We start from the raw sequence: 15,977 nt of genomic DNA on the forward strand, positions 1-15,977 counted from the left end.
CCAGTAGACAACTTCAGAGTAAGGACACCTAAGGAGAGAATCTTTCTCCCTGTGTCTGTAGAGGATGGCCCAGAGAATTAATCTGATTGGCCTGCTCAGGTCATGTGTCTTACTTTATAACAATGACTCGCCATTGAAAAAGTTCTATGATTGGCCAGGTCAGTGGGGCTGTGAGCTTCTGTGATTGACAGCCCCATCAGAACCACCTTGAGGGAGGGAAGAGTAGCTCCCCAAAGGAAATAGGGTATAATGTGCCCAGAAGTGGGATGATAGGAAGACAATCAACAGGAACCTATTTCACCACCTGGCTCCATTTTGGAAAGATTTAAACACATATATTATACAAAACCCATTAAATTTATACATTGAGAAAATGTGCATTTTTTTCCTAAAAAAATATAGTCAATATGATTTTTAGTTTTGTCAGAAAAGGTCTGACAAAATTAAAATGGACATTAGAATAAATATCATTTGTGTGTGTGTATATATATATATATATATATGTATATGTATATATGTATCCATAATAGTTAATCCAAAAGCCATGTCTATTTAGATAGCACAATATACATTTTATATACATTTAAATATAGGCATATCTGGGGTTTAGGAAATACCAATGTTTGATATTAATAAATTGACTGTGAACATCTTTCTCAAGCTAGGTTTCCTTTTTCACTTCTGCTAAGTGCTTTCTTGATTTTTTCCTTCCAAACTTAAGATGGACAGCATCAACTCTAGTTTAAAGCATAGCTGTTACTTTCCTCTTTTCCTTCCTTTGACTCTAATTCTCCATATTGACTGACTTCAGCCTTGGTAAGGTAGAGTCAATGCTGTCTCTGTGGTTAACAGTTTTTCCTTATAAAGCCTAGGTAAGAAACCTCACTCAGGCTTTCTTACATGAGATCAAGAGGAAATGATTGTATCATTTAAGCATTCCATGTTTATTCCAGTTACACATTTATTAATGAATATGTTTTTATTTTAGGGAAAACCTGGAAAAGGTGGTACCCCTGGCTTCCCTGGCACTGAGGTAAAGACATGACTGTCCATTGATGTAGAGGAAAATGTCAGTCCTACCACCAGATGAAGAAGGACTTTGGGGAATTACTGTGTAGTTATGGATGAACAAACAGATTATTGCTTTTAAAAACTACATTTGAGAATCATAATTTTATGTCTTTATGCAAAGAAAAGTTACCTGAGCACATTATTTAACACGAACAAACCTAGAAGACATGACAAATGAAATTAGCCAGACACAGAAAGACAAATAGCACACACACTCATAAAAAAGTTTATCAGGTGTAGCTCACCTAGCAGGCAAGAGGCCCTGGGTTCATTCCCAGCACACACACACACACACAATGCTAACCTCATATAAGTAGAGCCTAGAATAATGGTTATCAGAGGCTAAAGAGGGGAGGTGAAGAGGCAAGAAGAGAGAGGTTGGTCAAGAGGTGTAAAGTTAGATAAGAGGAATGAGTTTTGTGATCGATTGCACAATAGGGTGACTGTGGTTAACAATAATATAAATTTCAAAATAGCTAGAAGAGAGGATATTAAATACTTTACTAAAAAGAAATGATAAAAGATTGAGGTGACAGATGTGCTAATTAGCCTGATTTGATCATTACAAAAGTACAGTGTGATAGATACAATCAGTGTATTGTATAATTATGCTCCCCATAAATTTGTGCAACTATTAGGTGTCAGTTTAAAAGATAAATTGAAAGAAAATTTAAATAAGTTCAGACTGCTCCTGCTTCACAAAGATGCAATTGATTTCTGTCTTCTGACCCTTTTCCTTTTGCTCTTTTCTTTAGGGAGCCAAGGGCAACAGGGGCTTCCCTGGGTTAATGGGTGAAGATGGCATTAAGGTAACCCCCACCCTAACAGCCAATTTTCAGGCATTTTAATTTGATTTGGTATTGACAGCCTTCCTGGGAACAAGGAATTTCAGTCACAGATGTCATTTAAATACCTTAACATATTTGTTAAAAAGAAACTTTACATAAACCTTTGAAGGGTTTATTTTCCAAAGGGAAAATATTAAATTTGTTCTGTATAGTGGAAGCTGGCCTAGCTTAAGACCCACTATCAAGATTTCAGCTCCCCATGAGAAAGTGGTTGGAAAAGGCTTACAATGGCAGGAGGTGTCTGGTCATTTGAGGTCAAGTGTAGGGTGGATCTCTGCCTCTCACCCTGGTTCATGGATTGCTGAAAGGTCACAATTAGTTGTGATTGCACACAGCATCATTTGTTCATGACAACACATTGCAAACATTTTCAAATAAATTTCTATATGTAGGTATATGTGCAAATTCTTATCCTTTATTAATATCATTCCTAGTAGAATTCTTAGTGAAACAAAAGGGGTTGGTCTCAGCTGAGCCTTTAGAGATTGCATACAGGCCATGGCCTGGTGGTCATGCGCCTTTAATCTGAGCCAGAACATGCATGTGCAAAGCCTGTGAACATCCAGGAAAGGTAGTTGAGTAGAAGCCTGGAGAACCAACAGATCGACTAAAAACCACTTCTTCATGGCCTTATAGATGGAATTCCTGATTCAGATACAGGCTTTCCAGGAACATAAAGACAATCTTCCTTTAACTTTAATTTGGTTTGTAGATTGTATCTAAATAACACTAATTGTTAATTTTATTGTCCAGCTGTGCATTTTGCTTTTCAACTGTACCAAATACATAAATGCTTTGATTTACATATTCATAATCTGTAACTGTCTTTCAATGTAGGGATGGAAAGGGGACATCGGCCCCCCAGGATTTCGCGGTCCAGTAAGTGTAACTAATGCTGATACCAGTGTCATCTTGGATGAAGTTCTTCAAAGTACTGAGGAAGTTTCGAGTCAATGTCTCTCATCATTCCCTATGATAAACATGATAGCATTTGCCATTTTATCAAATGAGGGCTAAAAATAGCTGTCAGCATTATTTGTCCATTTTCAATGCATAAGTATTTCTATTTGGTACCTGGGGTGCACTAGAATGCCTATTGGGCTCTGGAGAGGAAAAGCCTGGTGTAGTCCGGCTTGGCCCAAGGTGATCCTGCACCCTCTTAGCAAAGTAAGAGGGCTGCTGCCATAGATAGCTGGTGCATAGGACAAGGACACCAGTTCCTTCTTACCCCCACCCAAGCCAGTTATGACAACTCTTGTGCTTTCAGGTAGCAAGAGCTCAGCCATCAGTTTGATGCAGGGTCAGCAAAAGCCAGTCATCCCAATGGGGGAGTCCAATGCAGCTTACAGCACTCCCCTCCCCAGCGCAGTCAAGGTTTTGATATCTGTCAGCTCCTGACTGCAGATAGGTCACATTCTATATTCCAGGACTTTGCAGCTTCAAGAGACACAGGCTCTGAGTTCTGGCATCTGTTCATCTCCTGCTTCAAAAGCCTGTGTCTCACATTTAGGGTGCTGAGCAGAGCTGCTATCTCTGATTGGGTATGTGGGGGTAGAACAGGTATTTTCTTGTTAGAAATGCCGTCAGATCCCCAAGCTAAGTAAGTTAGCTCAGTAACTGAAGATCGCTACAAAGGATGTTCACTTTTATACTAAAGCAAATGATTGAGATACAAGTAGTCCCTAAATACTTCTAAGGAGCTTCCAGGAAGATTAAATAGACTAATTCATGAAAGTACATAGCAATGTCCAACACCAAGCAAGTGCACACCTACATTATGTGTTTTATAGAGATTATTATATTATTATTATAATAATATTTTTGTGATTTTTGTACACATTTCTTACCCACAGGTTCTTGTTACCTTATTGTTACACAAGTCAATAAAGTAATTGGCTCAGGCAGCATATGAGAAACAAAACAGAGAGTTCTACATATACATACATATATTCCCCTCTTTTTTCCTTCAAAATAAATGGAAAATAAATTAATTCTATGCACAATCTACTTGCCATTGAACTTCAGAGGGATTCTTAGCATTCCCAGCTTACTGGTGTTTTGTTATGCTCAACCCTAACATAATTCTGTTTGCAGCTTCTACTAACTTCAAAAGAAGGTCTGTTTAGGGAATAAATGGTTAAGGAGAACAGCTGGAGGCCCACTGGGCATATATAAAGTAATGTCCCTTGGTTCTTGCTGGTCAATGCTGTCCTGGAATTTAAAGAATCAATATACATATATTTGTGGATGTGTGGGTTTCCCCATGCTTTGAAATAAAATGAGTCCATCAGGACCAGCATTTTAAAGCAGTAAAATAGAAAAACAAAACCAAACAACAAAAAACCAACAACTCAGAGTTGATCTTTTGTCATAGTGGTAAGTCACTATTTTGTAAAATTTAAATATCTATTCCTATACATGTGAATATGTATATGTATGTATATACATGGATCACATAATAAAATGTATTTCTAATTGAAAGCCCATGAAAAATTATGAAACCAAAAGAAGTCAAATTTCTCTTTAAAGTTGTCACCTACCTGTGCATGACCACCAAACTCTGGCTAACATATAAACATGTGAATTCACAAAATTAAGGAAAGTACATTTTAGCCCAAATGAAGAAGTTGAAGCAATTTTGCATTTAGTGAGCAATTCATAAATAGCTATCCTTTCTTTTTATTCATTTCCTTTTCCTTTAAGACAGAATATTATGATGCATACCAGGAAAAGGGAGATGAAGGAATCCCAGGCCCTCCAGGACCCAAAGGAGCACATGGCCCACAGGGTGAGGATACATTTCTTCCTAAAATCTCTGCTTTGTTTTTTATTTCATCCAAAATAACAAATACCACACACTCATAGAGCTAGGATTTTGAGGGTAGGGAAAGAAGAAAGAAAGCACCTAATTTTGACTAATGGTGATATTTTTTCTTTCAATTTTTTTTTTGCATGAACACTTTGTAAGTGGTATGTCACAGAAACTAATTAAATTATCTTTGTATAGCACAGCATGAAATTCAAGTTGACAAGAAGACACTAACATGGCCAGAAAACAACAAGAGGGAGTTAAGAAATCAGTAATCTCACTGTGATTGCAAAAGAGAAAAGAGCTGTAACTTGAGAAAATCCATAAAAGCAGGGGACTGACGTCCTAGTTTCCTAGCTCTGCAACTAGACATCATGAACTTAAGGTCTGCATATATGCTATCATTTTTCATAGATCTGAAAGTTCTATGAAAAGTTCTCAGGCAGGTGCTCTTATCACTGGCTACATGTTAGCATCCCTGGGAACTTCTAATTAATGACCTTGACAAGGTCCCCCTCCCTGGGATTCTGATTTTATTTTCTGCAGGAGAGTCCTGAACACTGGTAGATTATAAAAACTCCCCCAATTATTCTAATGTACAGCCAGAATTGAGAACTACTTATCTAGGTAAAGTATTGATATAAAGAAGATTTCAAAGGAGAATTTTACTTAGAAAAATAAAATGGCAGATAAATATACACATTATGGACAGCTAGAAGCAGTCTGAGATAGAGCAAGAAACCAAACTGCAGATCCTCACAGATATAAGTTTTCTTACATCTGAACTCCCAACAAAGTACAAAACACACAGCAGGTTCTTAGCAAGTCTCTGCTGAATTATGTGAAAACAACCAGATGGCATCATTTACTTTTGAATTTTAGACACCTAAAAATAGTTCTCTGGCTCCAGTTTGTCTAAATAAGTAATATTTCTAATATTTATACACATGAGAGCAGGGAAGAAGTATGAAAAACTCTTTGTTACTATGATTATAGTATCACCCAAGATTTCAACTTTTACATTTTTAAGAGTAATTAATTAATGTTTTGTCTTTCCAGGTCCCAGTGGTCCCCCTGGAGTTCCTGGAAGTCCTGGTATGTCCTATTTCTTGGAATACAAACAGAAATGCTATTAAAAAAGAAAATACATAGATCTCTTTTAAGTTTGTGTGATTTATGTAAACCAATGTTCTATTAATCAATCTAAATGTGTTTCTAGCTTCTTAATTTTTATCTTTGTGGTCCAGAGTAGAATAGAGAACAGAAGGTGATACAATTTGATACAGAAGTGCTCTTTTTTACTTCTCAGTGGTTTTAACCAAGTATAAGGGTCTCATTGTCAAGGAATTTTCATAGTAACTTTCGAATATGAGCAGGGACCTTCAAACTCAGAAGAGGCACAGAAGCAGAAAACAATGTTATTAAAATGAGTTTGGTTGGAAGATGACAGCTTTCATTATGTATCAGGTTATACTTTTTCTGTAACATTTTTAATTTTAATCTGTTAGTTATTTGAGTGTTTCTCTTTCGGAAAAGAAAACTAAGATCAGGGATGGTTCTAAAAGGGCCCATCAATTATAATTATAATTGTACTGTATTGTTTTTAAAGAAACAAATCTGAGAAAAAGGAACAGGGACTTGATAAACCAGAGTAGTGGGTGCCCTGACATTGATTATATATTTCTCTATACAATGCTTTATATTAAACTGTTTTGTATTTAAATAATGAATTGAAATGAATCAGATTGCAAAATGAAATGCTTACTATAATATCACCACAGAAGGTCTCCTACGCCGGGGAGGGAAAAAAAAGGGAGAGAACTGAACAACAGCAGAGGAGGTAGAGAGGGAAGATGGGAGGGGAGGGGAGGGGAGGGGGGATAGTAGGGGATAGAAATGGTAGCAGAATACAACAGTCACAAATATACCATTATGTAAAACTGTGAGTGTGTAACAGATGTGATTCTGCAATCTGTATTTGGGGTAAAAATTGGAGTTCAAAACCCAATTGAGTCAAATGTATGAAAGATGATATATCATGAGCTCTTTAATGTTTTGAACAATCAATAAAAAATAATAATAATAATATCACCACAGAAAACAGAGACATCGTGGGTAGATATGGGTGTACCTGTAATGTATCCCTGCCTGGAAAAGCATGCTTCAAACTATTAACAGTGGGTATATCTTGAAATTGGAATGGGCAAATGGATATTTTGGAGGCCTGGTCAAAGATCCAGGAAGATCCCTTTCTCCCTACCAGGACCTGAGTAATGAACAGGCTCCTTTAAAAAGCCAGTGAGTGGGAAATTATAAAGCTCAGAAACTGACCTCAGAAGGATTTTTCCTTTATGCTCATGTAATAAAGAATGACCAGATATGACCATTACTGTGTGCTTGGCCCTTAGGTGGTGACATTTCTCCTCCTAACAGCTCAACTCTTTGCAAGGCAAAGATTTGAGACTGCCCCCTCCTCATATGTTGATGTTTTAGGATTAGGGTGGGATTTGCACCAACTGGCTCAGTTCCCTCCCCTGAGCCTCTTTTATGCCCAAGACAACAGGCAGGAATGAAATCCAATTACAACTTTCTTTCCTTTCATTTGGGGGCACTGAAAGTAAGTATTTCCTAGTCTCTAATTTTAAAAAAAAATCTACAAAATAGCACCAGTGGAAGAAGTTCTCATGAGTACTAATAAATGAAAAGTTTGCAGTGCTTCCCAAACTCTATTTCAGTCCTTGTAATAAATGACACATCTTATCTCCCTGGAGTGGAGATGAGTTCTGTACTTTGCCACACTGTAATCTAATTTAATAAAACCAAAGAAGATGGAAGTGAGGATATTCACCTTTTATTTTATATACTTTATAAATCTCATAATTATGCAACTCTCGTAAATAAGAATATATCACTTTTTTTTTCATTTGGAAAATAAATATATATTAACTAGGGAAAGTATTTAAAATAAAACAACTGATGATTTTCTCCAAGGATCATCAAGTCCTGGCCTCAGAGGAGCCCCTGGGTGGCCTGGCTTGAAAGGAATCAAAGGGGAGCGAGGACCTCCAGGAAAGAACACCGTGGGCCTGCCTGGGTCCCCTGGCTGTCCTGGCTCACCAGGCCCTGCAGGGCCACCAGGACCTCCAGGACCTCCAGGTAAAGAGACACAATGTCCACTGCCCCCTGACAGCAGTTTGCAAATCAGGGGCAGTAAACTCCATACTGCTTGGCCATTCATTAGTCCGTGGGAGTTTTTCTGAGTGACCTTTGCAGTGGCGTTTCATTTTAGTAAGGATCTGTGAAAGAAACTATGGGCGAATGATGACTTTGCAAGGTCTTCCCAGGAGGGAGCAGGGACAAGAGGGAGAAGCAGAGAAGGAGAACTGGTTATCACAGTGGCCTTGGCAAGGGTGTTTCCTTGCTCAGCCCTTAGAGTCTCTGCCAAGAGGCCTGTCTCAGGATAATCTGTCCCTGGGGAGGAAGAGGCAAGAATTTATTCACCAGCTCCTGTTTCCCATGGGTTGTAACTTGCCCCATGGGACAGGACAACCCGTTCCTGCCCGCTGCCTCCATTACCAGGCTGGGTTTGCTGGGTTCCCAAGCATCCCATGCCTTGGCATCAGCAGGAAAGTTCAGAGCAGGAGTCCAGAGCTGTGCATCCTGGGTCTGAGACAAGGTGCTGCCAGGGGAAGTGGGTCAGAGGCCACAGAGCTGTAGCCCAAAGGGTTTGGAGTGCACAGAGATTCTGACAATAGCATCCTATCCCCCTGTTACCTGCTAAGCATTCTGTGTTGACTCATAGGTCCAATGGGTCCTCTTGAACATATAGCTCAATTTATATTTTAAAACACCTTTCCTGGAATGTTATGTTTCATATTCAACTCTCCTAAGAGACCTAAAAATCTTCTGTATATAAGGGATTTTTAAAAATCATTTGTTTTTAGAAGGGAGGAAGCATTTATTATTCATAGACAAGGTGATTATTATAAACCTAGAAATTTTTTAAAAATCTGAAAAACTCTTAATATTAATAAGAGCATTCAGTTAAGTTCTGATTGTTTTGAAAAAAAAAAAAACCTAAAAACTTCCCCTGAAGGTAAATTTTCAAAGACTCAGCTTCCTATACAAAAATGGGTAAAATGTATATGAAATAATCCATATATTAGAATATTTACTAGTTGGAAAAAATAAAAAATAAAAATGACTTTGATGTTGTCCTTTCATAGGTGACACCATTTTTCGCAAGGGTCCACCTGGCGATCGTGGCCTGCCAGGCCATCTAGGGCCTCCGGGAGTCCCAGGAGTCTATGGGCCCAAAGGTTGGTTCAGTTAATAGTGCTACTCTGTTAGAATAACAGCATCGTCACTGATTTCTTTCCCCCCTGAGACAGCAGTGATCCCAAACAGCGCCAACCTGGGGTGGATCCTTTTCCAAAAATATTAGCTAAAAATATTCCATTACCTGTCAATCAAGAATTCACTTGGCACTTAATTAATTGTCGGATATCACTAGAATGCGAGTTTTATCCTACATGAAAGGAGAGATTCCCTGAAATAGTTGATGTTTAATGCTAGATTTTTAGAATTTCCTCTCCCAGAAGAATTATACAGCTCAGAATAAAAATGTAAGAAGATAGAGTATGTGAACTTTTCTATTAATTGTACAAAGTACTAGATGATTTGGGGCTACCTGGAAAATGTTTAAATATAATTAATGTGTGGATGGTGCACATTCGTCCTTACTGTGAATCTAGGGTATGTTTACAGGTGATGCAAACCTGCTTTCATTTCAGGAGAACCAGGCCTCCTGTGCATAGAGTGCCCCTGTATTCCAGGGCCCCCTGGCCTCCCAGGATTGCCAGGGTTGGATGGTGTCAAAGGAATCCCAGGTACGAACAATTTGCACACAAATTTGTGTTTGTGCAAGGACAGAAAGTAATCACACTGGGAAATTTAAAGAGCTGTTAGATTGCCAGTTATGACAAACTTGGAGGGAGAGTTTCAGAAACATCTACTCTCTTAACCAGATTCATATAAAAGCTGGTATTTTCTCTTTTCCATTTTCACCACTGAACTTTATTGTGCTAGCCAGGAATTGTAACCAGATTCCTGCAGGGTCCAGCAGAAAACTTAAACCAGTGGAGCAACCGAACCAAACAAGCACACAAGACTTCTCTGTGCATTTTTTCATGTTCCCACTTTTGACAAGAGTCATAGCCAAGTTAAAAATAAAAATGTATATATAGCCATGTCCTCAGAGCAGGGGACGACACAGAATGGTCGCATGTCCCTATGGCCCAGTAGACATTTGCTTTGGCATAGGGTCTTCTGGGAGGGTGAGTATCAGTACAAAGAAAAAAGACATCAGACATGGGCACATGGCCAGAGAGGAGGACACATACCTGGGCAGGATTCTTTGTCACCTTCAAGTCCCACCCACTTCTTTATGAAGACCTCCGCTACTTTGGGATGACTGCCACTGCCCTGAATCTTGAGACAAGCCTAAGAGAGAAAGGTAGGGAGACTGTTCTTCATGCAGCTCCTATGTGGTGTCCAAGTCTCTGGGGTAACATTCTAACTACAACAAAAACTCCAAGGAAAGGAGGGAGAGGAGTAAAGGAGAAAAAGATCAGAGACCTGTATTTCCCTACATTTCCCAGAGCTTCATCTCTGACCCAAGGTGCACAGGTGGACAAGTTGCATCATGGTACTTTCCTTAGTTTCTCTACCTTTGGCATTTACAGATATAGTCAAAGAAGTTATGGGAAAGTAAAATGATTTGGATTGCTATGGAAAAGATGTATTCTGACTCAGTATCTTGCAAAATATGAAACTTGAATAAGCATTAGTTGACTAACTGACCTGAGTCCAAAAGATCATTAAAAGGATCATTTTTACATTGATATTTAAACATCCACAGAAGGTATAAAATTGCACAGTAAAATGCAATTTGGCAAAAGACTCAGAGATTCAGAAAATTTTGTGTCCACGTGGACTTGCAGTTACCCTTATAAGCATTTATTATAAAGTACATATTTATATAAATTTGAAAAGTAAGTATCAACATTGTTTACAATAGCTGTAAGTTGAAAAACAATCCAAATATCTAAAAACAGAAGTTAACTAAATAAATGAGGCTCACCCACATAGTAAGTTATTATCGCAGTCATCTAAAACAAAGCTCTAAACCTATACTTACTGACATATGTATGGTAAGTTTCCAAAATAGTGTATATATGAGTCTTATGCATTCATAGACATAAAAATTTAAGAATAATATACATTAAAATGAAGTGAGTGTTATCTGATGATAGACTTATGAGTAATATTTTTGTTTTGTTTGTTACCATTGTTACTGTTTTTGCAATGCTGGGGGTGGAACCCATGGTGAACCCATGGTCTTGCTAGGCAAGTACTCTACCACTGAGCTACACCCCCAGCCCAATTTTTATTCTCTTCCTTCTGTATAATTTTCTTCAATGAGCATATCACTAGGAAAAATAAGTCCTTAAATTGTAAAGATGAGAATGTTAGGAAGCTAACATCTAAGCGTTCTTTTTATATTATCTCTTATTCTAGTCACCTACCCCCATTCTCTTATGGCTCTGTTCATTTTATGATTGGAATTGTCTTTCTATCCTCATAAGGAAATGCAGTGTTTTCTTCATATAATGCAATCTTCAGGGCACTCAGAGTTGGTGTTGCATTGCTGATTGTGGATTGCTTTGCAGGAGGGCGAGGTGCTACTGGAGTGAAAGGAAGCCCTGGGTCCCCAGGAAGTGCTGGTCTTCCAGGATTTCCAGTAAGAGTTCATGATCATAAAGCTTTAGGTTTAGTTTGGAAAACTGGTTGCTCTGGAAACATGGCTGCACTACCTGCAGATTATTAATTAGTTTGGCAAAGTGTGGATGTTTAATTGATAAGCAAAGAATAGGTGCTCAACAGATAATCATTGATTAAATGAATAAAGAAATGAATACATGAATGAATTAATGAATTTAGAAATAATTTTCAGTGGTATCAGAGAAAGGAGATTAATCATTGCCTGGGCTCAGGGTGGGATCAGGGATTAACCACAAGTGGATTTGAGAGCAACAGGAGTGATGGAAATATTTTAATATGATATGATGATTGTGGCATAATTCTATACATTTGCCAAAAATCATTGAATTGTACTGTTACAAAAGATAAATGTTATGGTATATAAATTATAGCTCAACAAAGCCCGTTAAAAAAAATTGACATTCATTAACATTGTGAATCAGAAACTTAGACATGGATAAATATATTTAAGTCAACTTTATTTAGAGATGTTAAAATTTATCAATAACTAAACATAATCTGAATTATGTTGATTGATGCTTCATATTGGATTATATTATTGTGTGTATTGTATTGAATTATACTAACTAAATTCTTTTCCAGTTTTGGAAGTTAAAAACAAACAAAAGTTTGAAATGATATTTATGGGCCAACGAAAATGTGTGTTCCAAAAAAAATCCACATTTATTAAAACTGAAAAGTTCTTGTTGACATTCTTTCTAAGACTGACATAGGACAACTCTGTGTACTACCCTAGGGATTCCCAGGTGCTGAGGGAGATCCTGGACTTAAGGGAGGAAAAGGTGAAACATTTCCGCCCCACGGGCCAGTGGGTGCCCCAGGGGATCCCGGGCTCAGAGGGCATCCAGGGAAAAAGGGCTTGGATGGAATTCCTGGAACTCCGGGAGCTAAAGGATTACCAGGACCTAGAGGAGAACCGGTTGGTGTTTGGCAACTTTTTTGGATTACCCCCTCGCCCATAGATGGAGTGCTGCTCCTTGGTACTGAGATAAGATGATTTCCTTCCATAAAATGGTTGGCTACTTAGCATGGCTCATCATTCTCACTTCAAATGGGACATCTTCAAATTACTAAGTTATAACCCAAGCAAATATTTATAGTATTTTGACAAAGTAAGTAGGCAACTTTTAATTGAAATTCTACATTGATAATGACTCCGTCTCACATGAAAGTTACATTTTTACATCAAATGAATTTCTAGAGAAGTTCAGAAAATGACTAATAGGGAAAAGTTTTAGTAAATATTTTGGGGGCACTGTTCATTCTTTTAAGTAAAAATAAATGTATAAAAAATGTTAAGAGTATGGAAGTCAAAGGGATTGAATGTTTTGTCATTTAAAATATTTTAGCTTATATAAATTTGACTTTTTGTGTAATAGAATTTTTCACAGGTTAATTGGGAAATAATCTACCAGATCTATTCTAAAATAACTTGGAGTGAAAGACTGAGCCCCTCACACAATGTATCTGTGAGAAGTTTGCTCACACTAGTCTACAAAATACCAGTTTCTTCCGAGGTTAATCAGATTTATCCAATAAAATGGGTCCCACCTTGAACAGATTTGGGGAAATTTGGTAAGCACATTTAAAGATTCATTTATAGACCCTAGTTATCATCATGTAAATGTGACTCCTAACATGTAGACATGGAAAATTGATTTCCTGGGAGCATCTAAGGTTTCCCAGCTCCTGCTTAAGCAAACCTCTGGGCTGTCCACTTGGCATAGACAAGATTGTAGCAGAACCAAGTCTGAGTTCTTTTGGTCTAGCATTACTAGAGTTCATAAGATGTCTCCATCGGCATCTCATTATTTTCCTTTTTTAGGTTTGGTAAAGATGCTCCAAAAAGTAAATGAGAAATAGTCAAAGAGGTGATTTGTTGAGTCAGGTCCTATGATTATAAAGGAAAAAAAAAAAAGGCTGGGTGTGGTGACACAGGCCTGTGATCCCAGTGAGTCAGGAGGCTGAGGCAGAAAGATTACAATGGCAAGGCCAGCCTCAGCAATTCAGCAAGACCTTATCTCAAAAATTAAAAGGGCTGTGGGTATGGCTTTAGTGGTAAAGTGCCCCTGGGTTAAATCCCAGGTACCAAAAATTTAAAAAAGAGAAAAACCACTTAGCCACCCAGTGATCTCCAACAGTGAAAGTACCTGTAAATTTATTTGGGCCCATAAAAGAAGTTCAACTTCTTTTAAGTATACAACTCATTTTTAAAGTTAGAGCGCATGAATTTATTTTAATACAAGGGCAGATATTTTATAAGAAAACTCAATACAGGTAGAATATCTCCTTTGTAATAAAAAAAATACCTGTTGAAAACTATACAAATCAAGGCTTGCTGTACAGGTTTTAGTTTGGAAATGTACCAACAGCATGAAAGTGACCTCTAAAGTCATTTGAACCTTTGAACTTAGTGTAAGTTAGCTATCATCTTAAGGGACACATGTCATTGGAGAACATCTCAAGTGGGACTTAAGACAGTTTCAAGATGATACAATATTGCTGAATTTCAACATTGCATAAAACAACGGGAGCCCCTGGGGCTCTTATTTTTAATAACTGCCAACTGCTTTTTCACTCAAGGGCTTCTCAATGAAAGCCTAGCTGCATTGCTGGCCTAGCTGCTGTTCATATTTGGAGTGAGATTAACATGTATTTGGGAGATAATGGCATGAAGCACTATATAAACATGTTCTTATTGTCACAGGCCTTGAGTGGTGAGAAGGGGGACCAGGGTCCTCCAGGGGATCCTGGGTCCCCTGGGTCCCCAGGATCTGCAGGACCTGCTGGACCACCTGGCTATGGACCCCCAGGAGAGCCAGGTCCAAAGGGCACCCAAGGAATTCCTGGAGCCCCAGGACCACCTGGAGAAGCCGGTTGGTTAGTTTTCTTTCCAGTCCTGTTTTCCTATGGGGTGGGTTGATGGTTCCTAGAGCTAATTAAGTGCCTTCAAGACCAATGACTATATATAAACTCATTTCTAACAAATAGAATATGTCAAATTAACAGACACTGAGAAAGAATATGTAGGGTATATCAGAGAAAATCCATTTTTCCCTGTTACTGGGCATTCAGAGGATAGCATATATCTATTCCTGATATAAGTGTATGGAGTGAAGAGATCCTAAGGGTGAGTGGAAGTCAATCACGATATACCAAGAGGAAGTAAAAACAGAACTTGACTGTGAGAAACCTTACCAAGGCCTCAGCAGCCCAATAACATTGTTGCAAATTTGTTCTTTTGAGCTATAACACCATACAAAGGTGGTAAATAAAACTTTATAATACCTAATACAAATGAGGAAAAGTTGTTGGAAAATAGTTTTAAAGACCAGGTAACATTTGGAATTCACAGGTACTGAACATAGCTCTGTATTCAGGAGAAACTAGGTTCTTAATGTTTATGGGTGGGAGTAGGGTGGAAACAAGATCAGCGTGTTACAGAGTTTGAACCCATTTTGCCCCATCTCCCCAGATTTGGAGCACCTATAAAAACAAACTGAGCGACAACTATGCTACTCAAAGTCACTTTGAAATAAGAATTATACTTGCAGAACTGAAAACTTGGGACAGAATGGGGTTACACAAATAATGCCACCATGGTCATCTTTTACTTCTAAAATCACTTTAAAGGGTGACAGCCCTTTAAAGTGAATCCAGGGTCTCCAAATCATTTCATAGTGTCCCTCATTAGTAAAAAAATTTTGAGTAGACAATTTCATAGTTATTTATATGTATTATAAATTGAATGCAACATTTCTATCCAAACATATGTAAAGTTTATATGAATACATACACACACATATAAAATATGTAAAGCTTATTTTATGATACATATATAATTCTTACTTTTGACCTTATCTTACTTTGAAAGCTATTGTTCTAATCTAGGGATTAGCAAACTATGATGGTCCATAGTCCAAATCTAGCCCACAGAACAATTTTATATTGTTCATGAGCTAAGAATGGTTTTTACATTTTTAAATAATCGAAAAAATTCTAAGAATATTTTGTGATACATTAAAAAAATTAATTCAAATCACAGTGTTGATAAAGCTCATTGGAACACAGCCACACTCACTCATTTACGTCGCCTCTCTGGTTACTCTCATGACACCATGGCAGAGTTGCATAGTTGTAACAAAGATCTGGACCACAAAAGCCTAAGATATTTAATATTTTTACATAGAAAGTTTATTGACACATATTCTGATCCATCATTCAGCTCTCTTCTCAAGTTTCTGAAAATGAATCTTTAATGAAGAACTCATTGTCATAAAATACGTTATTATCAAATTTTTTCCCAGCATATACCATGAATCATATTTTTTTCTATAAACATATGACTATAGTGACCATATCTAATCCCCAATGTGATGTAATATTGGCCACTGTGGTCATAATAT

At 37.7% G+C, this 15,977-nt stretch overlaps 1 protein-coding gene across 1 annotated transcript in view; it reads left to right on the plus strand.

Moving 5' to 3' along the window:
* The window catches only part of Col4a3 (collagen type IV alpha 3 chain), a 131,462-nt gene that overhangs the window by 82,837 nt on the left and 32,648 nt on the right, over positions 1-15,977 (plus strand). The window contains exons 16-26 of the mRNA XM_026409533.2: positions 989-1,033; positions 1,827-1,880; positions 2,757-2,798; positions 4,623-4,707; positions 5,788-5,823; positions 7,720-7,884; positions 8,955-9,047; positions 9,522-9,617; positions 11,460-11,530; positions 12,308-12,490; positions 14,279-14,447. Coding sequence (XP_026265318.2) covers positions 989-1,033; positions 1,827-1,880; positions 2,757-2,798; positions 4,623-4,707; positions 5,788-5,823; positions 7,720-7,884; positions 8,955-9,047; positions 9,522-9,617; positions 11,460-11,530; positions 12,308-12,490; positions 14,279-14,447 — 1,039 coding nt within the window. The remainder of the gene's footprint in view (positions 1-988; positions 1,034-1,826; positions 1,881-2,756; positions 2,799-4,622; positions 4,708-5,787; positions 5,824-7,719; positions 7,885-8,954; positions 9,048-9,521; positions 9,618-11,459; positions 11,531-12,307; positions 12,491-14,278; positions 14,448-15,977) is intronic.

This window comes from Urocitellus parryii, chromosome 1, assembly GCF_045843805.1.
Source record: "Urocitellus parryii isolate mUroPar1 chromosome 1, mUroPar1.hap1, whole genome shotgun sequence".
Lineage (NCBI taxonomy): Eukaryota > Metazoa > Chordata > Mammalia > Rodentia > Sciuridae > Urocitellus > Urocitellus parryii.